The sequence below is a fragment of the Danio rerio genome, chromosome 23 (assembly GCF_052040795.2).
Source record: "Danio rerio strain M-AB ecotype USA chromosome 23, GRCz13ab, whole genome shotgun sequence".
In the NCBI taxonomy this organism is placed as follows: Eukaryota; Metazoa; Chordata; class Actinopteri; order Cypriniformes; family Danionidae; genus Danio; species Danio rerio.
Window position 1 is genome coordinate 29,993,797 of NC_141043.1, and position 26,035 is coordinate 30,019,831.

Genomic DNA, 26,035 nt, shown 5'->3' on the forward strand with positions numbered 1-26,035 from the left:
AAAGTGTCAGAGCCAGCGTGCCTGGTGTCTATCAGACCACTTTAGCCTTCTGAGACTCCCCGAGGGCTGAAATTCTCAACTGGCCCATCAGGCCAATAAACTTTTGGCCTCCCACCTAAATACAGTGTGTCCAAAACAAACACAGACAGGGATCAAAGAGCAATTTGTCCAATAATCCAGCCAGTTAGTAATGTAATCAAAGCTTTTCATGGTTTTAATCAAGGGGATTTTTCATCCGAGTCATGTTACTTTACTGTAAAAGTACTTAAAATAAACCAAAGATGTTGAAATATATAACTAGAGGATGACTATAATTCTGTTTTCAGGGAAGGGGGATTTTAATTTTAATTTAAGTGGACATTTGAGATTATTGATGATTTTAAAGATCTCAGAAATAAAAGGAAAACCCCTCAAAGTCCTCTTGTAAAAGAGTGTAGGCAGTTCACATGTCATTAGGTGAAAGTAAAGTCATCGGGTGGAGAGACAAATGTGTGAATAAGTCTATTGACCTCATGTTTGTGGCTATTGGTGCTGAATACAAACAATCCAATTAATTACCCCAGAGACAATGAAGATGCCAGAAAAGTCAACTGGCATGATTTAGCTTGTATGTGACAGACATTCAGTATAAGGTACTATATCAAATGCTTCTCAAAGCAGACCCAAGGCTGCATCCAAAATCACACACTCTCGAATATGTGCTTATTTTGGATCAACTATGTTGAAACCAAAAAATGTATACTCTAATGTCCATAATTAATCATGGTTTATTAAGTTGTAACCACTCACTGATTACATTTGTACAGGGTGCGAATTAGCCAACATGGGTGGTTTGGGGGGATTGACCCCCCCTAATTAATGCTTGATCCCCCTAAAGGTGTCAAAACAAGATGTATGGGTCAGCCCTTTAATAGTGAGAAATAGTTTTCCCTGATCTGTATCTTAAATAATAATATTAATAATTAAAATAATAGATAACACAAACTTACATTTGACCACCCCAAAATGGTTCATACCTTAACAGGGGTTCATGTATAATTGTGCCAATTAGTCTTTGCAAGACTCATTCAACACTAAACCAGCAGATCTAGAGCAGCTATGGATATCGTAAGTGATCACGAGACAGTTTTCCTGTAAAATAGGTGTTTATATTTACATAGAGCCTAAAAGAAAAATTAGACACGTAATTTAAATAGTTTAAGCTAGTAACCTCTGAAATAATCAGGTACTGTATTTCAGAATACATTTATTGTCCCTTAAAACACTGAAAACTTTTTATGTCATTTAAATAAATAGATCAATTTAATTAACTGAAAACGTAACAAAAAATTAAATAAAATTGACCCCCTGATCGCCAATGTATAATTCGCATCCTGCATTTGTACAATAGTTTTACAACAAATACCATGGTTAAGATGTGGTTGGAGTGGAATACTCATGGTTAATTGGTTACTATAGTTTTGTATCTCTTTTATCTGTAGTATCACATGGTTAATATCCATAAGTGATGAATTTTTGTAGTATGAATGGATAGTTATCTGGATGTTGACGTGTTGGATCCAATTTATTTGCCTACTTTTTAAATTCAGACATTGGCTAATTATTCTGTCACATCCTGTTTTTAACAGCCCATAATACTCTTTTGTAGCCACAAAATAACCCTAGCTTGGTCATTTTGATCAGATAGGGATATAAAACTAGCACATTTTCCATGGAATATTGAAGTCATTAGACAGGAAGAGACTAAAGTTTCCCAAAAGGCTGAGTCGTCGGGAAAATACATTTCTAGACAGAGAAAAGAATGCAAGACGTCATGCGCATCGTGCACGCTGATTGGCTGTGGTGCGGCATATATAAACCCCCAGTCCACAGTTCAATCACTTCGGCTGCAAGCAACTCGTGTAGTATAGTGTATATATCCACCACAGGAACGCTTGTGCACTCGCGCATCCTCGTGCTGCTCTGTTTTAGATCGGTTTGTTTTCGGATTACCTTGTTCGGTTATTTAAAAGCGCTAAACAATGAAGGAAAGAAGAAACGCACAGCCACTGGTGGTCAGATGCAAACTGGTGCTGGTTGGGGATGTTCAATGCGGGAAGACTGCGATGTTACAGGTTTTGGCGAAGGATTGTTATCCGGAGGTGAGTACAGAATTTCTGAAGCCATGTATTAAGATCTCCCTAACAACACAACTGTTGTTTCTTTCATGCATGTCGATTGTATCGTGACATTCTTTGGTTACTAATTCCGTTATATGATCATATAGTTTATTTGAATGGCACAACAAAGTAAGACAAATATTATAAACTATTTAATACAGAAAATGAACGCATTAAATTCCAAGCGGTTTGTTGTGCACTAATGCAGCATCACATGCATGATAATCGGTGCTAATATGTTGCACCTCTTCCTCAGACGTATGTGCCCACAGTGTTTGAAAACTACACAGCCTGTTTGGAGCTCGATGACCAGCGTGTTGAATTGAGTTTATGGGACACATCAGGTAAGACCAAAAGGGTGAACGCTTAAAATGGATCAAAATGGACATTTTTCTATTTTCATGCCGTGCGACTTGGATAGAATCCTTTTCAGTAGTCAGTGAGGCAGAATGGGTGACAACATAATCACGTGAATCAAGGAAACTGCACAGTGTGTTAATAAAAGATTACATGGATATATATATATATATATATATATATATATATATATGAAAAACATAGATAATAGATAGATAGAACAGAAAATAAATTAGTGGCAATTGTGATTCAGATGCAAGTTCTGATATTAGCTGTTATCATTAATAACATTGGAGCAGACATGTCTGCAACACCATGAATATAAATAATTTTATTAGGATAATATAATATGTTTGAATCTGTGTAATTTAAAAAGAGCTGCACAGAAAGATATTTGTGCACTTTTGCTTGTGAGTGTATATGTAATCAGGTAAACACTGGAAATTGGAAACTACAGCATTGTTTGATGGTAAAAAAAAAATGTTTCAGCATCATGCAGACTGTATTCACAAGTCTGAAACACTTCTTACAGTTGTACCATGTTGCATCTGATTAATGATCTGTTTGGGGAAACAGCCAGGCTTGTTTTGAACTATGTTGGCCAATCAAGTCATGCTAATTACTAAACTAGATCTGATTTGAGTTTTTATTTAAGTGCAAATGTTGTTATTTATGCTAATGCTGAAACACAGCTACAAAATGTAAATGTGGAATAATTGCAACACATGTTCAGTTTGCAATGGAATAGCACACAAAAAATCCTTATACAGACTTTTTCATTTAAATCTCAACATGTGTATATATATATATACATAGTATATAGGTGTGTGTGTGTGTGTGTGTGTGTGTGTGTGTGTGTGTGTGTGTATACATACAGTTGAAGTCAGAATTTCTAGCCCCCCTGAATTATTAGCCCCCCTGTTTAATTTAGTGTAACAGAGAGATTTCTTCAACACCTTTCTAAACGCAATAGTTTTAATAACTCAATTCTAATAACTGATCTATTTTATCTTTGTCATGATGACAGTAAATAATATTTTACTAGATATTTTTCAAGACACTTCTATTAAAGTGACATTTAAAGGCTTAACTAGGTTAATTAGGTTAACTAGGCAGGCTAGGGTAATTAGGCAAGTTATTGTATAATGATGGTTTGTTCTGTAGACTATCGAAAAAAAAATAGCTTAAAGAGGCTAATAATTTTGACCTTAAAATGGCTTTTAGATAATTCAAAACTGCTTTTATTCTAGCCAAAATAAAGTGAATAAAACTTTTTTCCAGAAGAAAAATATTATCAGACGTACTGTGAAAATGTCCTTGCTCTGTTAAACATCATTTAGGAAATATTTAAATAAGAAACAAAAAAATTGGGGGGCTAATAATTCTGACTTCAACTGTATACACACACACATAAATAAATAAATAAATATAACTCAAACTGTTTGAGGAAACCGATTGCAACAAATCATTTAAGTTCAAAAAGTAATCCGAATGAGGACTGTGAATTTAATCCATTTGAGTAAATAAAGCAATTTGAGTACAGTAAAACCCAATAAATGAAGAGAACTCAAACCAACTGAGTACTGTAAAACCCAATAAGTTAAGGCAACTCAAACCGTTTGAGGAAACCAATTGCTACAAACCATTTGAGTTAAAAACATATCTATATGGGTACTTTAAACTTTATTTAAGTTGAAGTAATGAGGTATTTAATTAACTCATTTTCAACACAGAGTTCAGAACTCTTTTCAAATGAGTAGAATTAACTTTCAGTAAATTAAGTTAACTACGCTCATTTCAGTTGATAAAGTTGACTAATGGGTTTTACAGTGTTGTACTTGGTGAAAGTCTCATCAATGATTTCTGTGGTCCTGCTAAATCATTGCATTTGGTCCGAATTCAATGAGAGGATGTCCTTCTAATATGCCAGTTTGCATATCATAGCAAAGCCAATAGCATTTAATTTGGGGTCATGTCTACTGTAGCAAGCTGAAAGTAAGGAGCTTTTATTTGCTGTGGAAAAGACATTTAAAGTATCTGAAGGCTTTCCAAAATACATGGAGACAAACTTAAGAATATTTTGGACTTAATAGTAAATAGGGCTGCATGATATTGGAAGAATCTGATATTGCAATGTTTTATTTTTCTGCAAAATATTGCAGTATGAATACAGTTTAACAAGATATTCCATTCATGTTTATTCATGTAGCACTTTCACAATGTAGATTATAGATTTATATATTGCTTTAACAAAGCAGATGTAGTTTGAATAGCACTATTTGATGATTTCCGAGTCTAAAAGTATTCAGGTTCAAAAAATGCTGTGTATACATGAAAAAAAAATCTTAGAGCAAGTAAAATTATTGTTTTGCTTTTATCTTCAGAAGTAAGTCAAAATTAAGAGTTTTTCCTCTAAACAAGCCAGTAATGTAAGCAAAATAATTTTCACCTTAAAATGTAGGTATTTTGTTTACATTGATTTAAAAAAGTTTTTTATCTATCCTATAAATACAGTAATTGCGAACAATTCTGTAGCTCCTGGTGAACTATAATTCAGACTCAACATTGCAAATCTTGTAAAGTGACTTGTGGATCCGCACGTTGCTATATCCATGCTGAAACTATATATTGTGTAGCCCTAATAGACCATTTTGAGGGATGTAAACAAAAACAATGGTCCCAATGTCTTTCCTGTTTTGCATTTTTAATTTCTATAACTTCTGAGAATCCAAAAAGATTCACGTTGATAAATAATGTTATGATAGCTGTTTTAACATAAGGTTAAGATTGAATTGCCTCTTGTTACAGTTATGAAATAGTTTGATAACAAGCAGGAAATGTTCATGGGCCAATGACCTCACCACATTGAAATGGTCTAAAGGAACCGGATACCTGAAAATAGTTCAAAAACGTGAAACTGGAACAACCAGTGTATTTTTCTCCTATCCTCAAACAAACAAACCCTTTTTAATATATTTTTGTTCATCAATGGACTGATAAACCCTGTATATCCTTAATACTGAAAGTTGTATGAGGTCAGCCAATCAGATTAGAGCTTGCCAAACCGAGAAAGTGGTTTATAGCTTTCTGCGTAATACACAACAGGCATGAAACCAAACCACGTTTGCCTTTCTATCAGCTTTCATACATAGCCAGCAGCCTAACGAGGGAATACATGGTCACTGAGGCAGTTCACATCTCCCCAAGGCTTCCCATTGTAGCCTATTGACCTGATTACAACGTGCTGTTTGTCTGCGCCGCACTGCTCATTTTTGAATCCCTAGTAAATGACAGACATGATAATCTCGTGTCTCTTTAGATGTGTGGATAAATGCATGCCAACAGAAGCATCATAATTAGCAGCAAGTAACGTCTGGCCGACTGTGAAGTGTGGCTGACAGGACGAGGATTCTGTGATATATTTGTCTGTTGTACTAGTGCGATCAAGATTGACAGACAGTGAGTGTGGGAGAGAGAAAGCAAGGATTGAGAGATCGCATGCAGAGATCGCTGAATGAAATATGTGATGTTAATGTGCCCCTGTCTTTTTGCTCATGCTTTTTGATCTGATTCAGTCTGCTTGGAAAAGAGCCAGCTGAGACGGAGAGCACGGTTTAAGGGGATGATCAGGGCTTGTGCGAAAGGATGAAAGGGCAAACCAGAGTTTTATCCAGATTTTAGCTGTTAATCGTGGATAGGGTTGTAGAATTCAACTCTATTTCCATCAAGTTAAACTGATATGTCAAGTCAAAAAGCTCTTGGATATAAACTGAATAGCTTCACCCAGAGGTTCAAATATAAAAGTGAAGAATTGATAATTTAACAAAAATAAAAGCATTTTTTCATATTTACTGCAGTGATATACCACAATTTCCTTGAAACTTCATGCTCACAGAGGCTGCATTCATTTTATAAAGCACAGTAAAACAGTAATAAGTCTCCAATGTTTCCAATTTAAATAAATATAAATAAAAATACATACATTAATTAATATATATAAACCTCTAAGTGCCACCTGACATTTTCTAAAATAAGCATTTTTTTCTTAGGCCATCGGGTATAGGTTCAGTAATTTGTGAAAAAATATGGTCTTCAGCATCTTTTTAGGGACAAAACCTTTTGTTGGATTATAATTGTATTTACTTGCACTTTTAATCAATTTAATACATACGTTCTGAATAAAGGAAGTCATTTATTTATACTGCCTGCATGCTGTGCAATGGTAGTGTATAAATATTCATGGATCAAAAACAGGATTGCCATTTTCATAGTAATTTAATATTTCATGAGTGATAAAAAAAACTAAATGTGCCTGAAGATTATTTTATATAATATATAAACTATATTATATATTTTCTAAAATTAACATTTTTCTTAGGCTCCTGTGTTTAGGTTCAGTAATTTCTTAAGAATCATTATTCAATAATTACTTTTGGATTGATTTTCAGCATCATACTCCAGTCTTCAGTGTCTCATCATTCAGAAATGATTATATACTGATCTGCTTACGTAACATTTTAAAGATATAACTGATGTTAAAACAGCTGTTGCTTAATAATTTTGTGAAAATCTTAACTTTTAGCGCTGTTTTTTAAGTCTGTACTAGCACATTTAATCAATTTAATACATTCTTTTTGAATAAAAATAGTAATTTATTTATACTGCCTGCATGCTGTGCAATGGTAGTGTTCAAATATTCATGGATCAAAAATGCGATGTGCCATTTTCCTGTTAATTTTAATATATCATGAGTGATTAAGAACCATATTCTTATTCTGAATAAGCCTAACGATATTTTTTTAGTGAGTATCTTATGTAATTCATGATAAAACATGCATGTTGCCAAGGCTGCATGATATTGGAAAAATCTTATATTGCGATATTTTATTTTTAATAAATATTTCGAATTTAATACAATTTCACAAGACAGTTTGAATAGCATGGTTTTCTGGAGAGTCTAACAGTATTCAGGTACAGAAATTTGATTAATCTCAATGCAGAAAAATGCTTTTCTTACTTTGCTTTCTCTCATTTCTAGTCTAAATATCTTGGAGCAAGTAAAAATATTGTTTTGTTTTTACCTTCAAAAGAAATAAGTCAAAATTAAGAGTTTTTCGCTTAAAACAAGCAAAATTATCTGCCAGTGCATACAATAATCTTGTTTTCGATTTTAAAATCTAGATCTTTGAACTAGAAACAAGACAAAAAATTTTAGAAAAACATGCATAAATCATATCAATTCTGTATAAATACAATGATTGAATACAATTCTGTTGCTCCTGGTCAACTCAGCATAGCATATCTCGTGATGTGACTATTGCAGATGCCCACATTGCAAGATTGATGATATATTAAACCATATATTATGTAGCCCTAATAGTTGCATTTTTTTTGCACAGAATTCTTTTAAATAAGACACATTCTATTGCATAAACACTAAATTTAAGGCTGTTTTGGATTGTTTTGTTGCTTTTGAACTCTTTGCCCCTCATGTATATTCATACAGAACTGCTCAATTACATCTTATTACATTCAGTACACAGTAAAAGTTTGATTGCTGCCTTAGTTTCATACATAAAATCAAAGTGGTGCCAAAGTCATAACCTACAGTAAATAGTTCATTGCACTTTATCAATCACTCCAAATTTAATTACTGCTGAAGAAATGTAATTTCTGCTAGAATAATTTCTCAATGCCCCAGTCTTGATATTCTTAATGTTTATAGTTTGTAAAATGTCACTCTGATTAGATATAGTGTTTTCTTTTATTCCTTGTGCTTGTGCTATCTATACCAAATGCTGCTCAATGTGAATGCGGCTTCCTCTTCTTATTGTGGTATCTTCTCCTCATCGATTGGACTGAACTCATCATTAGATTTTGACCTGCTTTTGAGGCCCAGCAAGGATTTACAGGTGAAAATCAATCTTCTCACTTAATCACGACAGCCAATTGGACCCGCCGTCGCAGGCTCTCAGAGGACGGCCATCTGTATTTCTAATATGGAGCCTATATTTAATTTGCATTGAGGAATTAGCGATGGATTAGGCGGCATTTGCCATTCCGCTGATGGATGTACATTTCCGAGAATATGAATTCTGCTGCTTCAGTGCGGGATGACTACACAAGATCGCCAGCGTAAAAATAGTGCTCCATTAGCACATTAAAAGCGCCTGTAGATTAATGGGCTCTCCGGTGGCCATTGGCAGTTGATGTAAGGAACCAATGAGGAAACCTTAGCGCCGCTTTAAGATGGTATTCCCTGAGGGGTCATGGCCAGATAGAGAAGTGGGGGTATTCTTTGTTGGGCTCCCATCGTGTCCTGTGATGGAATCTCTGGGATCTTTAGGAAAAGGGGGATGGGTATATGGAGAACGCTCTAGGTTTTGTTCTCATTATCTCTAATGGGATGACGGACAGGGGCTTTCACTTGCTTTTAGGTCTTTTGTGAACATTGACCTCTCTCAGCCCCTTGCTCACATTTACATGAGCCTGAGAGTGCTGATTAATTCCACTGAGCTGAGGTTTCTGGGCCATATTGCAAATATGAGTGATAAACTAATATTCGGTTTTATTTTTCTGTTAATGTTATTGGTGTATTTATAGTTGTTCCTCTTTATATAAATAAATGATTCAAGCAGGTTGTAGAATTAACATTTTCTATGCCAGTGGCCACATGAATAATTGTCTTTAAATTAGGATAATGAAACAATATGTTTTTGTTTTGCCTGTCTCTTTGTTGATTTAGGCTTGCCATAAGAACATTCATAAATATTACATTATAACTACTATTTGTTTTCAATGAATAATAAATTTAGTTAGTTAATTTTGACTTTAAAAGGTCTCAGATTGAATATCAAACTAGATATCTCATTATTATAAAACGCATATTATGAATATATTTCATATATATTTACTTTGTTCATAAATGTATTTTATAACAATACAAAGGTCAGTGACTAACATTTAACCAGATTTAGATTTATTACACTTAATCACTTTGTTCCCCACTAAATATTTGTTCAATCACTTTTAGGCATGAGATGATAACAATTTTCGAGGTATGCCGCAATTTGGAAAAGTCAAGGTTTTAAAACTGCCAACATTTTCTGCAGTACCATCCCTATGGTATATATTAGGGGTGTAACGATACACCAAAGGCATGATTCGGTTCGGATCACGGTTTTGGAGCCACTGTTCGGTTCGGTTTGTGTTTGCTGTGGGGTTAGGGTTGCTGTCATCTTAACAGCAATGCTAAGAAACAATAGATTCACTTCTTAACAAGAACAACTAAACTTTTTTCTTTATTAACTTTGCCATCACATTTTAGTACAGTCAGGATACCCGAGTAAACAAAAAAAATTGAATAAATACATCCAATATAGACTAGTCAGAAAAAAATCTCTTTAATGCAGCCATCTTAACTAAGTAAACTAAAATTAAAAATAAATAACTGCAGTGTAGACTAGTGAAAGATCAAAAGGCTTGTCCTCTCAAAGGACATTTGGAATATTCAATTAAGTTTTCAGTTCTTCTTCAAAAACACCAAAATGTCCACATTCTCAGGTGAGAGGCTTGATTAATGTGCAGACACAGACATAGTGATGCTCATTTTTGATTATCTACGTTTTCATTTAGATAGATAGGTTTTCCGTTTCAGTTTTGTTTTAATAATTGATTTGAATTATTCAGCCAGACATGTTTACTGCTCTAAAGTGTTTTCAATTTTTCTCAAAATAAAGTATATTGTATTTAATAGGGAAAAAGTTGATGTTTTTACCAGACATTTAAAAAGAATATATTTTACAGCAGTAATCACAATGCTGTGAAACCGTGATATTTATATTTATCAAGGTTATCATATCGTCAGAATCTAATATCGGCCCATGCCTAATCACTTTGTTTTTTTCGCTAAAATATCCACTAAACTAGTCTGTACAGTAATAGTATTTTGACACAATTTGTTATATTATAGTGAAGAAGTCTATTTCAATGTTTGTGTTTAACACAGAAGAGAAATTATTAGTTGTGTTTCTTTTATCTCAGATTATCAGAATTAAAGAAATTGGAATAGGTTTATAAAAAACTGCTGGTGTATGGGATTGGTATCTTTATTGGCAGATAAAATAAACTTTTGGTATTGAATCAGATCCCTGAATCATTTAGACGTTGATTAATAATTTAAACCCTGATTTTTAAGCATATAAAAAAATTAAAGCCTAACATTAAGTTAATCAATTTCTTTTCTGATTGATTTATGAGATTAAATAAGTGATTTACTTTAGCGATTAGCTAAAGGAAACACACATAAGAGATGTGTTCATAAATTTAGACTAAGTTGCAGGGTTTTGAAGTCAAAAAATTTGACAGTACAATGGACCCTTTCTGGGTTTTCCATCCAAGTAGGAAGTCTTCATAGTTGGGTAAACTTAGAGCGTGGTAAATGTATTTTAATATACATATACATAATATACTATATATATATATATATATATATATATATATATATATATATATATATATATATATATATATATATATATATATATATATATATATATTATTGTTTTTATTTTTTACAATCCGATTTGCTGAAATAATAAAAGAAAAACTCCACCTCTCTTGTCATCAAGACTTTCAGAAAAAGGAAAAAATTAGGAGACTGATGACGGCAGCCACTAGAGAGAACAATGTCAAAATTACTTTCTCAACCATAGACACTAGCAATGTTTACATCTAAAGATGCAAATTAAATTTAAGCACTAAACTGGATTATTGCACTAAAGACGTGCGAATAAAGCAGCATATCCATCCAACGAGTCAAAGAAAACAAAATCATTACTTCCTGATTAACTGCCGCCAAATATCAATAGTAAAAGCGGAACTTGCAGAGGTGGGAGAAGCTGCGCGAATCTTTTCCTTATTTAATACAAGCGCCTCAAAAGACGATGCTGACAAGCAATGAACACGTGGTGGTATTTGAAGGCATAATACGCAAAGCACAGATGCTCTTGACAATTCTGGAGGTAATTAATAATATAATACCACTAATACTGAAATTGTTAAGGCAATTTAGAATGCCAAAACAACATTTTAAATGTTTTACAATGTACACATAATATGCATGTACACATTTTTATCATCACATGATCTCCTATACTGAAATCACATGACTTTAATGCACATACTAGAATTTGTTTGGTAAAAGTATTTCCATCATAGTTTTTGTGCAACCTTTTTTTTCTATGCGCATCTAGGCGTTTCCATGAACTGATTTTTTTTTATGCGTATATCCAAAATATGCATAAAGTGGATGAAAAGGTGTTAGAAACCTCACACAATTGGTAATTTGTCTTTTGCAACTTGATGCAAAACAATACATTTATAAATACATATAAATCTTCATGTTTAAAAAAACTAAACATTAAAAACTTTAAAGGATTTAAGATGCTGATGACCACTAAACACGTCATAACAGTCTTGTGAAAAGGGTCCCTTAAAAGACCTTATTGTTTGCCATTATCTTGAGGCACAGTCTCTTTCTCTAATCCAAGTTAGATCACTTAGTCACAGTATATTTTTTTGCTCTGTCTTTGTAGAAAACAACATCATCTTATTTATATGATACCATTTTATTCACACTTGAATGATTTTCTCTTTCCCTTGTAAATGACAGATATGGCATTAAGCATAAATAATTGATGGGATCTGTTATCGCCGTTTCATCAGAGATGGCTTAGTCATGTGGGACGAGAACTGTGAACAGATCTCCTTTTAATGAATACTGTAATGAATCATACCCAAGACCTCCTTATCAGCTAATTTTTCCACATACTGTGACGTCAAAGCAATTTCAGGTGCACACTGAAATCTTTGGGCTTATTGCATTTCAGAAAAAGCCTGACGCAATTTGAGTTACATTCACAGTTCACGTTTTGGAAAGAATGAAAGGGTTCAGCAGATGGAATGCGCTGCGGCTCTTGTCTGTGCGGCACACAAAAGCGTTTCACTCCACCTCCATCTGTTCTCTTCAGACTCTTTCTGCGCCCAAGGAAAAGGCCGTCTCATATCAATCACATGCACACGTTGGCCCACTTTTTAGCTACGCTAGTTTGCTTCAGGCATGGCGTCACAACAAAAAGGATTTAATGTGGCTGTAGCAGCTCTGCTCTGCTCTTTTTTTTTTTACACACATTTTTGCATGCTTCACAACCCCTCCGTCTGTTAATACACAGGCTGCAGAATATCATCTTGTTCAGCTGTGGCCCAGGGTTGAGAGTTGCGCTGTGGTGTGTTCACTTTGTGTTTTGTAGTGCAGTTCTGTGATCCAACACTGCGGGTGGTACAGGATTCATGTTAGGAAGCGTTCACTGCCAACGGTGTAAACATCACTGCTGATTTTTTTAGATTTCAAATGCTCCTTTGAGCGAGGTTCGGTATGCGGAGGTCTTGTTTTTAACTGCTAGGATGTGTCATTTTGTCAAGTTGAATTGTAATTGCTCTTCGGTCCCTTGGTGTATGTATATCGATCACTGCTTTCAGATCAGCAGCAAGTGAATGCAGCCTCACGCCTAGCCTTGTGTGTGTCTGTGATGTCTTGCCAGGAGAAAGAAAACAGGCAGTGATTTGTGGTTCAGAGACACTTAAAATTATTCCGGTCATGTGGGCATTTCAGCCAGTTCTTTCAAAATGAGCTTCATCATGATGTACGTGTTGTGTAATGTTGATTTTAAAGTGTTAAACACCTTTTTCAAACATTGTTTTGCAAGATCATTGAAGATTTACTTTTCACTTGATCAGGGAGTCTGTGGTGTCTTAAAAATGATTAAAAGTTAATAAATTTAAGGCCTTTAAAAGATGTTTAAAAGCCTTAAATGCTATTTTACTCTGTATTAAATTTGGTATCTTTTTTGATTACGCAATTTATAGTGGTGTGCTAAAGTTTGCCTGGATTTAATCTGCACATATTGGGATGCTGTGTGGTTTATGAAATCAATAATCCTTCTAGATTTGACATTGCTCTGCTTTAGGGATGGGGATTTAACTCTAAAAAAGTCAATTCCTTGACTCTCAATGGACCTAGTGCTGGAATCGACTCCAGGACAGGAATCGACTCCCAGAGTCGAGTCTGTTTTTTCAAATCCTTCTGAGTGAAGCAGTTACATGCTACAGTTAGAATGCTCATTCTCGAGCACGATGAACACCGATGGCGCCCACTTTGAATTTGTGTTCACGTTTATGCTTTTGCTTTTGAATTTCGCTACCACGAGCATTCTAGGCTATTTATAGTAGTGCTGCTGGAGAAAGTTTGCTTTTACTTTCAAACTCCTATAAAGCACGCACACCTTTTGCATTTTGGTTTTAAAGCATTTTGGTTCGAATCTGCCTGCAATGTCAATTTGCTGTGTTATAAATTAAATATATATGTAGGCTATATCTGTGTGTGAATTTGGAGCAAATCAGATACTATTTGCTGATCAATGTCCTAAATTAGCACTGCAGGTAAAGTTATGATGTTATGTTTGGCTATTAAAAAATTTGTTTGGTATAATAGGATTTTTAAATAAAAATAAGGCTAAGTCTTCAAAGAAAGGTCTGACTCATTCCTTTTCTTCCGATGTATGCTGTTGCTGTCCCATTATCAAACTCTTATTGAATTACAAAAATGAATAACTTGCACAAAACAAACAGTGATATTTAAAAGATAAGTAATGGGCTATATAAAAGTACGCTTTAAAGAAAATCACATCTACAAGAGAGAGAGCAACATGATGCTTTAAGGCACAGTCTGTCACGCTGCTTTTATTTTAAATTCATGTATTAATTAATTAAGTTAAATATTTAGTGTATGAGGTTCAATATTTAATTGTTCAATAAATCGAATGGAAAATCTCACAATTTTTTTATTGATCAGCATCAAAAAATAAAGAAATGAAAAACCGCAGATTTGGGACGAGCCTTACGTGACTGTCCGCTACACCAAATTATTCCGTTCACTCGATACTCAGTATTCAGGTATCAAACATTTATATTAAGAAGATATTTAGACTATTTTATATATCTTTAAACGTCGTTTGGGCCCAATTAAGATACTTTTTTTATTTGTTAATGAACTGTTACTCATCTTTTCATTAAACATTTCGATAATAAATTGATGTTTTAACTTTCTGTCTCCAAGATTGCAATGTAATTTCCTAAATTATTCAAACTAGACAATTAAATTATGCTGTAAAAAGTGTAGGTTAATAACTTTTCTTGACTGCAGATGATTTACTGCTGTTTTTTTTCTGACCAGAGAATAACTGCACAGTGTAAAGCTGCAATTGTTGCAGTAGCATTGTGTAAAGTGCGATATGACACAGCATGTTTAATCATTGTGTTTTTTTAAGTGAATGTAAATGGAGTCGATTTCGGAGTCGATTTCACAGACTCCAAAATTAGGAGTCGAGAATCAGAGTCGACTCTAAAAAACTCAGAATCAAACACCCCTACTCTGCTTTGTTTACTACAGTAACCAAGGCAACACCTGCCATTATATAGGTGCCACCTGCTGGATTAGCATTTATATTCATTTAATGAATAAATAAAGCTTTCAGTTTTGGATTAGTTTCTTAAAATCAGTATTAGGCAAACATTCTGACATGTTCTGACAAACTTCAAACATGTTGTCTAAGTAAAAGTCTCCAATGTTACTGGTTGAAACCTTAAGTAGCGATGAGGTCTTAAAATATATGCAAAAGGTCTTTAAAAAGGTCTTAAAAGCTAGTGAATTTCACTCTCTGATTCCTGTATTTACCCTGGCCTGTAGATTCATTTATGGACTTGGTTAATAGCTCAAATCAGTCTGAGGAACCCTTCATATTTGAATATTAACTTCTAGTACATTCAGTGGAGATTGATTTAAAATGACAACTCATAATATGACATGCATCATATGTGGCATGTCTTTTTGAGTGAAAAAAAAAAAAACTTATAGTCTTGCAGAAACGTGCTACAAAAATGTATTCACTACAAACTCAATTGGCTTGAGTGCGAGTTACTTTTTAAAAATCAATCTATAAGAATCTTTTGATTGGAATGATTTGGTCTGCACTAGTCTGACCATAAGCTGTATAGTTTTGATTTACTAAAAAGAAAATAATAATAATACATTTTATTTAAAGGAGCCTTTCAAAGCACTCAAGGACACCTTACCATACATAGACCATTTTGAGGGATGTAAACAATAACAATAGTTCCAATGCATTTGCTGTTTTACATTTTTAATTTCTATAGCTTCTGAGAATCCAAAAAGCCACATTATGATACATAATGTTATGATTGCTGTTTTAAAATGAGGTTATGATTGAATTGCCTCCTGTTACAGTTATGAAATAGTTTGATAACAAGCAGGAAGTGTTCATGGGCCAATTCCATGACCACATTGAAATGGCCTATAGCAAGCCCATCATAAAAACGCAAGTAGTGAAAATTTGCTAATAAAATTTGCTTTAAAATCATTAATAGCTATCCTGAACAAAAATGGCTCTATCTGAAAGTTCCATAACCTTGGTGCTGCAAAACTAAATCCCTACCACCATATGACTTCATCTTAAAGTTTAGAACAGATAACAATTCTGCAGAAGATGATCTTAGCGAGCACAAAAGAGTGTAGAGATGAAGACGATCAGAAAGATAGTGAGGTGCCAAGTTAGCTTTGTAATGTTAAGAGCAAGATTTTGTATCGTACACGATAGTGAACAGGGAGCCAGTCAAACCAACCAATTTATATTGGTAGAACAATTTTGAGAATTCTGTAAAGATTTGGTTGTGTGATTATAATTAACCCAGAACAATCAATAGTTTGAAACTCTGTTGGACCTTTTGTGGAGTATTTTTTGTTTGTTTGTTTGATTCAATGGTATGAATCAACATGTATGAAATCATTTGTTGTACATTGGTCAAGCTGTACAGCTTTAATTCCTTAAAGACAAAGTGAACAAGGCTGGGCAATTTGGCCTAAAATCTAAATCTCGATTAATTGAACATTAATTCTATTTTGATTAATGAACAATTATTTTTTTTATTTAACTAGTTATGTAGCCTACAGTAAATATGCTCATATTACAAGTGAGAGATTTTTGAATGAAGAGTACATTACTTGATTTTAAAATAATTCAAGGATACACACTATCTACCATCTATGATTATTTTTTTGAATATCAACGTTGAAAAATTAAAATTAAAACACACATTTCTATAAAACCAACAGTCACTTATTTCTTATAAAATAAATAACTTGCACGTTTGGAAACAAAATTAACTATTTTTATTTTTAATATTTAAGATTTAAAATCTTTTTTAATTTAAAAAGCAGCATCTCTTCTGAATAAAATAACTCTACGTCCTGTAAATAATATTTTAAAAAGTGCATTTCTTGAATCTTCTGTAAACAAACATTTTAATGTAAATAATAATTTTATTGTAATTGACAATATGGTGTCTCTGGCGCAGCTTTCAATCAACGTCAATGTAGTGCAAACCTGCGATGTGTGGTTAAATTTATTTTCTGCATAATTAAAGATTTATCATCTTCTCTTGCTAACAAATACACAAATAGCTTTATTAAAAAAATTTAATTGTTCATATTTTTTAAAAATAAGTTTAACAGGTTGCAAAATACTCAAAATAGAGCATTTTATTATTTTATTTAAATCTTAATGTTTATTTAATACTTTTGTATGACAATACAAATTAAATATTGAGAGGTAAATGAATGTATTGTCCATTATTAATCCCATTCCCTAACCTCTCATTCATTAACTCAACAAAACAGCAATAACGAAATAAATAAATGCATAAATGCCAAATTAAGAAAATTAAATGCATGAGAAAATGACATCAGAATAACTGGATACAGATGGGGGAAAAATAATCATTAAAATAATAATAATAATGAATACGGTGATGCGGTGGCGCAGTAGGTAGTGCTGTCACCTACCAGCAAGAAGGTTGCTGGTTCGAGCCTCGGCTGGGTCAGTTGGCGTTTCTATGAGGAGTTTACTCGTTCTCCCTGCATTCACTCAGGTTTCCTCCGGGTGCTCTGATTTCCCCCACAGTCCAAAGACATGCGCTACAGGTGAATTGGGTAAGCTGAGTTGTTCGTAGTGTATGAGTGTGAATGAGAGTGTATGGATGTTAATTTTTTAATATTTGTTAATTCAGTATGAGTTGGTTTCACTAATAAGAATCAACCCATATAGTAATCAATATTTCATGAATCTGTCTGAGTACTCTGTGCATTATTTGATGATTTACTATTAGAAATCCACCCATAAGAATCAGTTGTTTTGGGAATTATAAGGTCGACACCGCTCAAGCTGGATAGTTTTACATTTTAATAAATTCAGCTCATAGAAAGAATTTTGTTCTTGCTTTAATTATTTGATACACTTAAATGCACTCTGCATGGGTTTGATGGTTTCAAATGATTCGTATTTGTCAATTCATACAAATGATTCTCTTCAGAAATCACCTTTTTATGAAGTAAACTACCTCTTAAATGTCACAATAAATTCTAACATTGCTAACTATGAGGCTTTTAGACTGAAGTGAACGGCTAACAACTGTATCACTGACTCAGGTGAAGACTGTTACACATGAGGTTGAGGACGAGGCTGTAAAAATCATACAGAAAAGCAGACTTTTCAATAGAGAGGTGTATATAATAAGGCTGTACACACCACCCCAGCATCCTCTCTGTGCCAAGTGGGTGGGCACCTCTCTGTATCAAATGATTGATAGGCAGTTAAGGGATGCATTAGGAAGACTACGCTCTGCAGATGGTTGACTCCAAGGCTGTTGCTGTGGAAACAGGGGGACTGGAGGTATTGCATGTGTGTGGGGGGGCACTGGGGGGTGGGTGGCTTACTTAAGGATTCAGAGCGAGTGCTGGAGAAAGTGCCTACCCCAGCCCCATCTCTCCAGTTGCATAATCTACTGAAGGGAAAAAAGAAATCGAGGGAGAGCGCGAGACACATAGATCAATGAGGATTTAGAGCTCAATTGTCATTTTCCTCTCCTTTAAAATGCCAATATGGCATGCAGGAAGAGGAAGAAGGCTTTAACTGGATGTATGCTGAACTGACTAGAAATAAAGTGATGACCAGGGGAGCTCTACCTCTGGCCTTTGTGTGATTCTGCCTGCAGACATATACAGCACATTCAAAGCTAGTCAGCTCTGCTTTCCTGAAAGTCTTGTGCGCAAGAATCTGTGGGGACGGGAATGATTGAATGTGAAAACATTACTATACATGAGGCTGTATATAATGACACTTTAAGATCTGCAATCAATTGTATGTATCATTTGGGTTTTACACTATTCAGAATATTGATTGGGATGGGTGGATGGTACAGGTTAGGTAGATGGACAGATATTGATTTTTATAGATTGAGATGAATAGACTGATGTTGACTGAAACATGGATATGAACGGATTGATATTAATGGATATCGATAGATCAACGCAATCTCACGGGAATTCATAATTTTATGATTTAGTGGCTATAATTCATATAAATTCGTATCTCATTCATACAATCTGGTACAATTTGCTCATCACCCAATGACTGCTGGTTTAGAGGCAAGGCTGGGTGCCTCCTTTTGAAAATTGTACTTTTTCGTACGACTGAACTCATTCGAATTTGTACAAATCAGCCACTAAACTGAAAACACTTAAAATACTTTTCTCGTGAGATCAGGCTGGGTGGATGAATATATATTAAGAGAACCAAAACCTCACTGCGCCTTCAAAACAATCTAATAGGTCTGAAGACCAAAGATATCAAAATAGTAGACCAAAATCCTAAAAGGTGACTGAGAAAAGTCCACAAACTCTCAAATTAACGGCACAAGCAAGATGAAGTAATGCACATTGTTGACCATTGTCAATGACATTCTTTAGCTAATGTCAGTTATTTTACTCTATTGAATAGATAATAACACAATGGATGGATCAATATTGATATGGAGAGATTTTAAATTAATAGGTGAAATGGATAGTTTTTAAGATACTGATTATATGGATGGATACATAGAAATCAATTGATTGATTTTTAATGGATACATGTATGGGAATTTATGAATAGATATAGATACTAATTAGATGGCTGCCTGGATATTGAGATGGATAGATATTGAAAAGAAATATATGGATACTTAAGAAGTAATGGATTATATGGATGGATAGAAATGGAGTTTGGATATGAATGCAGGGGCAGAGCAACCAGGAGGGGAGGGGTCTTTTAGAGGCAGACCATTTAAGAACAGGTGATTAATAATTATATGCAAGTAAACTTTTGTATCTGATACAGCTGCCCCCCCTCCCCCCTTTTAAAATGTATGGATGTGTATATCTTGATAAATAGAAAGATGGATACAAATTTATAGATAAAGATTAGTTAGTAGGATTCATAGATATAAACGTATACTTCGAGGATTTCTTAAAGTAATTTCATTGTATAATGATGTATTTTAAAATACAGGATGATGAAAATGGTCTTAAATGCTCTTGGTTTACTATGAGAAATTCTTAATGCATGTTACTTTTGGTAATTTTGTATCAGACTTAAACATTAAGACATTTTCCTCCTCCTACTTACTTAATCAAGGCCACGCAAACAAATAAATCACTGTTTCCTTCAGAAATCTGTTACATAAAGAAAGTTAAATATGTTGAGGAAGCAGGTTCTTGAACAATACAACAAAATATCAAGTACACTCAAACTGCGCATGAGGCTCAATAGAACATTTTATAATCATTTTTTTAAAAGCACTGCAGTAGTTCCATCGATTAAACCAAGAAGGCCTATTTCCTCTCACATTAATGTGTAGTCATTTATTCAGAAGATTCTCTCTCTCTCTCGTTTCAGGATCTCCATACTATGATAATGTGAGACCTCTTTGCTACAGTGACTCTGACGCAGTGCTCCTCTGTTTTGACATCAGCCGTCCAGATATCTTCGACAGCGGACTAAAGAAGGTAACTAGATATTCATATTAATATTCAAACCAAAAACTTACACTGAAATCATCATTGTGCTTTCCTCACTGTATTTTTTTCAACATCATCTTCTTGTATTTAAACAAAGTATCTTTAAAGCAAGTTTAATGTACATGTCTTTATAAGCATTAATACGTTTTATTTTCCTACTACACTTATCAATATTATTAGGATGCAACACATTATTCTTGACAAATTGCTTGGCACTCAAGAATCAAGATTATGATTGATAATCATTGTGAAACTACAGAAAACAGTTTTTGTTTTCACAAGAAGTTGAAGTTGATTTATCTTACTATAACATATTTCTGTCTGTTTGTAGTGGAGGGCTGAGATCCTCGACTTTTGTCCCAGTACTCGTATTCTTCTCGTTGGGTGCAAGACAGACCTTCGGACAGACGTTTGCACACTGATGGAGCTGTCCAATCAGAAACAAACCCCCATCACCCATGAGCAGGTACAGCTAGACGTTCACCTATTCAGGCTGTCATTCTATGTAAAACTTTCTAATCTATTCCATTGATCAAAAAGTACTCTAGTATATTTATATAAAAGACATTAGAACTTATTATCCGTGCTGCATAAATTATATATAGTTGACAGTAAACCTATTTATAATCTTACCAAAACGTTTCTATTTCAAATAAATGTATTCTTTTGAATTTGTGAAAGTTTTTTGATCCGGAAAAACTATCATGGTTTACTTAAGAAGCAATAAAATTATTGTCATTTTAAATTTACAACAAATTAAGCACCAATTTTGCATTTTTGTATGATTTTTGAAGGATCATGTGACACTGTAAACTGGGGTTAGTCCGAAATTAAAGCATTACCTTTGCAGCCTTAATCGGCATAAAATACCTGTTTCAAATGATTAAACATTTGACCAATTCTTAACTTATTATTATTATTATTATTATTATTATTATTAAAAATGTACATCAACTTGGGAAATGTTTTTATACTTTATAAAATCATTTATTATTAATAATAATATGCAGTCTTTACAATGGTGATGTGTATATACAGTTAAAGTCAGAATTATGAGCCCCCCCCCCCCCCCCCCTTTTTAATTTCTGTTTAACGGAGAAATTTTTTTTCAACATTTCTAGACATAATAGTTTTAATAATTCATATCTAATAATTGATTTATTTCATCTTTGCCATGATGACAGTAAATAATATTTGACTAGATATTTTTCAAGACACTTCTATACAGCTTAAAGTGACATTTAAAGGCTTAACTAGATTAATTTGGTTTACTACGGAGGTTATTAGTCAAGTTATTGTATAACGATAGTATGTTCTGTAACTATCAAAAAATATATAGCTTAAAGGGAATAATAATTTTGAGCTTAAAATGATTTTTTAAAAAATTAAAACTGATTTTATTCTAGCAGAAATAAAACAAATAATACTTTCTCCAGTACAAAAAATATTATCAGACATACCTTGCTCTGTTAAACATCATTTGGAAAATATTTTAAAAAGACATAAGAAAATTAAAGGGGGCTATTAATTCTGACTTTAAATGTAACACTCAGCAAAATATTAAATAAAGCATAATTAAACCAGACACTTATTTTACCTACAATGCTGTCAGAAAAGATAAATGCTTATTTAGATGACTTGAACAAAGCTTTTAAATCTACAAACTTTATCTATCTATTGAGACACTTTGGCTTCTATTAAAGTGATAGTTCACTCCCATACAAATGATAATTTACATTAATTCACCCTCAGTTTCTTTCTGTTGAACTAAAAAAGGTATTTTGAAGAATGTTATAATCAGTATTAGGAAAAGTTACTTTTGAAAGTAATGCATTGCAATATAGAGTTCTCTCCAAAAAAAGTAACTAGTTGCGTTAAATAGTTACTTTTTATTGAAAGTAATGCGTTTTGTTACTTTTGCGTTACTTTTGCATTCCTGCCTGGGGCTTGATCTCTTTCAGAACTTGCAGGTTTTAAAAAAATAAATAAATAGGTGCTTTCACACCTGTAGATCAATTGTTTAGTTCCAAAACAGAGATTAAAATTGTTACAATGTTGCTCTTTGTTCTTGCTGCGGTTTGCTTTCACATGGCAGTTTCTAAACGGACCAAAATAGCTAAAACGAATAATTTGTGAGTAAACTCTCCTCACATTGGTCAGAGTTTCACAGTTTATTTTGCTGAGTCCTGCTCGGCTGTCATGCGTCCCTATTTTAATTTATAATGATGAGCAATAAGACATTTACAAGCGAAAAGCTGCACTTTAGCTTTGAATGGTGACACCCACAGACATCTTCACCAAATATAAATCAGAGAGGTAGGAGACTTTCTTATGCATTATAGGCTTTACATTATAAAAAAAAATAACAGATAAATCAAGACTGCAGTTTGATCAATTTTCTTAACGGATAAACAGCTTATTTAACATGAAAGGCACATTTACTGGTAGAAATAACATACCGCCCTGCTAATAATTCTTTCTACATATAGCCATATATGCCTATTACATATCCATAATTCACTGTGATATTGCCTGGTTCCGATCAAACACTGTGTTACACTAGTTTTAATTCAGCAAATTATTTTTCAAAAGCGAATTAATTAATCTAAAAAGTAACGAGTTACATTTTTAAAATAGTCACTTAAATAGTATTACTAAATTTTTTTAAAGTAATAAGTTAATTTACTTATTACTTATTATTAATAATAATATTAGTAATTAGTAATATTATTATGCAACTCCTGTTACTTGTAACGCGTTAACCCCAACACTGGTTATGATTATATCCATTGCATAGTAAACCTACCATCAAATATCTGGTTACCAACATTCTTCAAAATATAATCTTGTGCGATTAAACGGAAGAATCCTCAAAATGTTTTACAAACTGAAATAGTTTTTTTTGTCCACCTCCTCCCCTCGCAGGGCTCTGCCATGGCCAAACAGTTGGGTGCAGAGGCTTATCTAGAGTGTTCGGCCTTCACCTCTGAGAAGAGCATCCACAGCGTGTTTCGCACTGCTGCGCTGGCCTGCATCAACAAACTGCAACCCCTGGCCAAACCCAGCCCCACTCGCCGGCTGTCCAAACGCCTGCTCCACCTGCCCAGCAAATCCGAGCTCCTCTCCTCCACCTTCAAGAAGGAGAAAGCCAAGAGTTGCTCTGTAATGTGAGTGGAGACCTTCACGCCCCCCTCCATAACAAAAGCTACACCATTCCCTGCGCTTTGGTCTGGGGAAGGGGGGTGGGTTCGATTGCCACATCAATGACATGTGGAATCCATCCTCACCCCCCGTAAAATAAAAAAAATTAAAAAACACCTTCCAGAACAAATGGACACCTCGCTGTCCTCGTTGTCCTGAGCTCTTCAACAGTGCATATGTATCTTCAGTAACGTATCTTGCTCTTTCAAAATGAAATCCGATCATCAGCCGTCATCTATTCACTCCTTGTTATCAAAATTCGCAGTCGTTGTGCCAGTTTGGAATGATTCGAAATTGGAAACAGATGTTTAAAAAATGTTTAACGTAAGCTATTTGATGTATGAATATGAGATCACTAATGTAAGCTTTAAAAATACACACGCACACACACAGATCTACTGTATGCACTAAGGACTAAATCTGAGGGCGCGGATCCAAGGGAATTGTGAAGCAGGGGCCGTCCCGGGTCATGTAGAGGAGACGACGGCCCATTTGGCAATGTCACGCCGGTTGAATTGGCCTAGCGCAAAAAGTGATTTTTTTTTTTTATTTACTTGAAAGCTGCCTGAATGCTAAGATGGGGCCAAAAAAATATTTGTAAAGACAATTTCCGATGCTACCAAAGTCAATTTTCCCTTATTTTCTCTACAAGAACACTGTCTGATTTATTCACGCTTCTATTTTTAGAAGCAATAGCTATCTGAGAGATAGGATGGGTGTGACTGGGGAACATATTACAGTGATTATCTGTATCTTGACGTCTCCTGCTGCTCTGTAGTGTAGCAACCATGAATTTTAAGAAGTGATCCCTATGCTAGTACTGCGAATTCGGCATGATAAATCTTTTGTTCATGCAAATGACCTCCAGAGGGATGTTGTAGCACTATTGTTGATTTTCCTTTCTGAATGGATTACAAATGTCTGGCCGTGTTTTAAATCAACTGGTTTGGGATGATTGGAAACGGTTTGAGTTCAGTTTGTCACATGTAGCATTCTGTCGGTCTCCCGTTTCACTGCCTCCATGCTCATTTGCAGCGGTAGCAACAAAAATATATCATCCATTGTGTTTCAAACCATGATTATCAATGGGAAAATAAAATGGTTTCCTTGTGCAAATCTTGCTTTCAACCACAAAGCAATAATTCAAGTGCTTCTAATGCAAAGTGTGTACATTGGCAATAATTAAAACAAAAAAGGCTATTATAAATTCACGCTACTGCTTTGTGGACATGCGAATATTTGTGAATTAACATCAGTGCTGCTGTACAAACAAGCTGATATATTGTGACTCTGTTGAGCCTTTGTTAAGGTAATTAGATGAAAATATGACCACTGGAGTGCAATTTCTTTTCCTCATTTTCAGTCAAATGTGAATATTCAGTTCATGAGCATATGGAGGTTAATGAGTGAGTAGCAGATGGACTGGAAGGAGATTCAGATCAGACTGGAGTGTTTTAATATGTGGATCAGCTGACCTGATAAGAGCTTGATGTTTGTGAATCTGCGAGGCCAAAAACTGGACTTTTGGAATAAAAGCAAACAGGCTGGTCCTGTTTAATGAAAGCTATTTTTTCATTTTTTAAATAAGCTATTGTTTAAATAGTTGTTTTTCTGTAAACTTGAATCAATCGTTTTCTCAGTTTGTTCAATCATCGGTTGCGGAAGGGCTGGTTATAAGCTCTGCCACTGTGATCACACACCAAATTCCTTTTTTTTTTTTTTTTTTTTTGCATTGTCTAGTGACTACGTAAATAAACTGAAAATGAATTTTGGGTGCTTAGGGAGTGTGAACAGTTTGTGTGGTCAAACACTGTAGCTGCCGGTTCTGGGCCACGCGAGCGTCCCAGATGATGATGGACATTCGGTCATTATGCTGCCATTGCACACTGTTGTTTACGAATACACTTCAAGCATGTCCTCAAATTCTTCAGTTGTACATATCTTGTTTTGTATAATCTTTGTAAGACATTTAAAGAATGTCCATGAGATTAAATACTTCATGTTGTGGATTGACAAAGATGTGCTTGATGTAAAGTTGCTTAGTCCTATTTATTTGGATTTATTGTTTGAGGTAACTATTTTTCTGTTGTGTTTTACATGCAATTTCGTTTCAGAATGTTATTTTTGAAATGTTGACTTCTCCCTTTGTCTTTCCAGTAATAAAGCTTGCCTTTGTGTGGCACACATGACTTGAGTGTTGTTGATTGTCTGAGTCTGATGTAGACTCTGTAAATTGCCTAAGGTATCTATAAATGTACTTGCCGAGTTATTTTCTTGGTGCACATCAATA

The 26,035-nt window shown here is 34.1% G+C and overlaps 1 protein-coding gene and 1 long non-coding RNA gene across 9 annotated transcripts in view; one reads left to right on the forward strand and one right to left on the reverse strand.

The window, feature by feature from the left end:
* LOC147831311 (uncharacterized) overlaps positions 1-26,035 on the reverse strand; it is a 109,203-nt gene that overhangs the window by 50,513 nt on the left and 32,655 nt on the right. The gene's annotated exons all lie outside the window — the stretch shown is intronic.
* On the forward strand, positions 1,880-25,934 carry rnd1b (Rho family GTPase 1b). 2 transcript variants are annotated; one of them, XR_015522823.1, is made up of 5 exons: positions 1,880-2,141; positions 2,416-2,503; positions 20,423-20,532; positions 20,876-21,587; positions 21,643-22,452. XR_015522823.1 is itself a non-coding variant. In NM_001044396.2 (5 exon segments), coding segments are annotated over 5 exon segments (699 nt in total). In that variant the 5' UTR covers positions 1,880-2,021; the 3' UTR covers positions 23,716-25,934.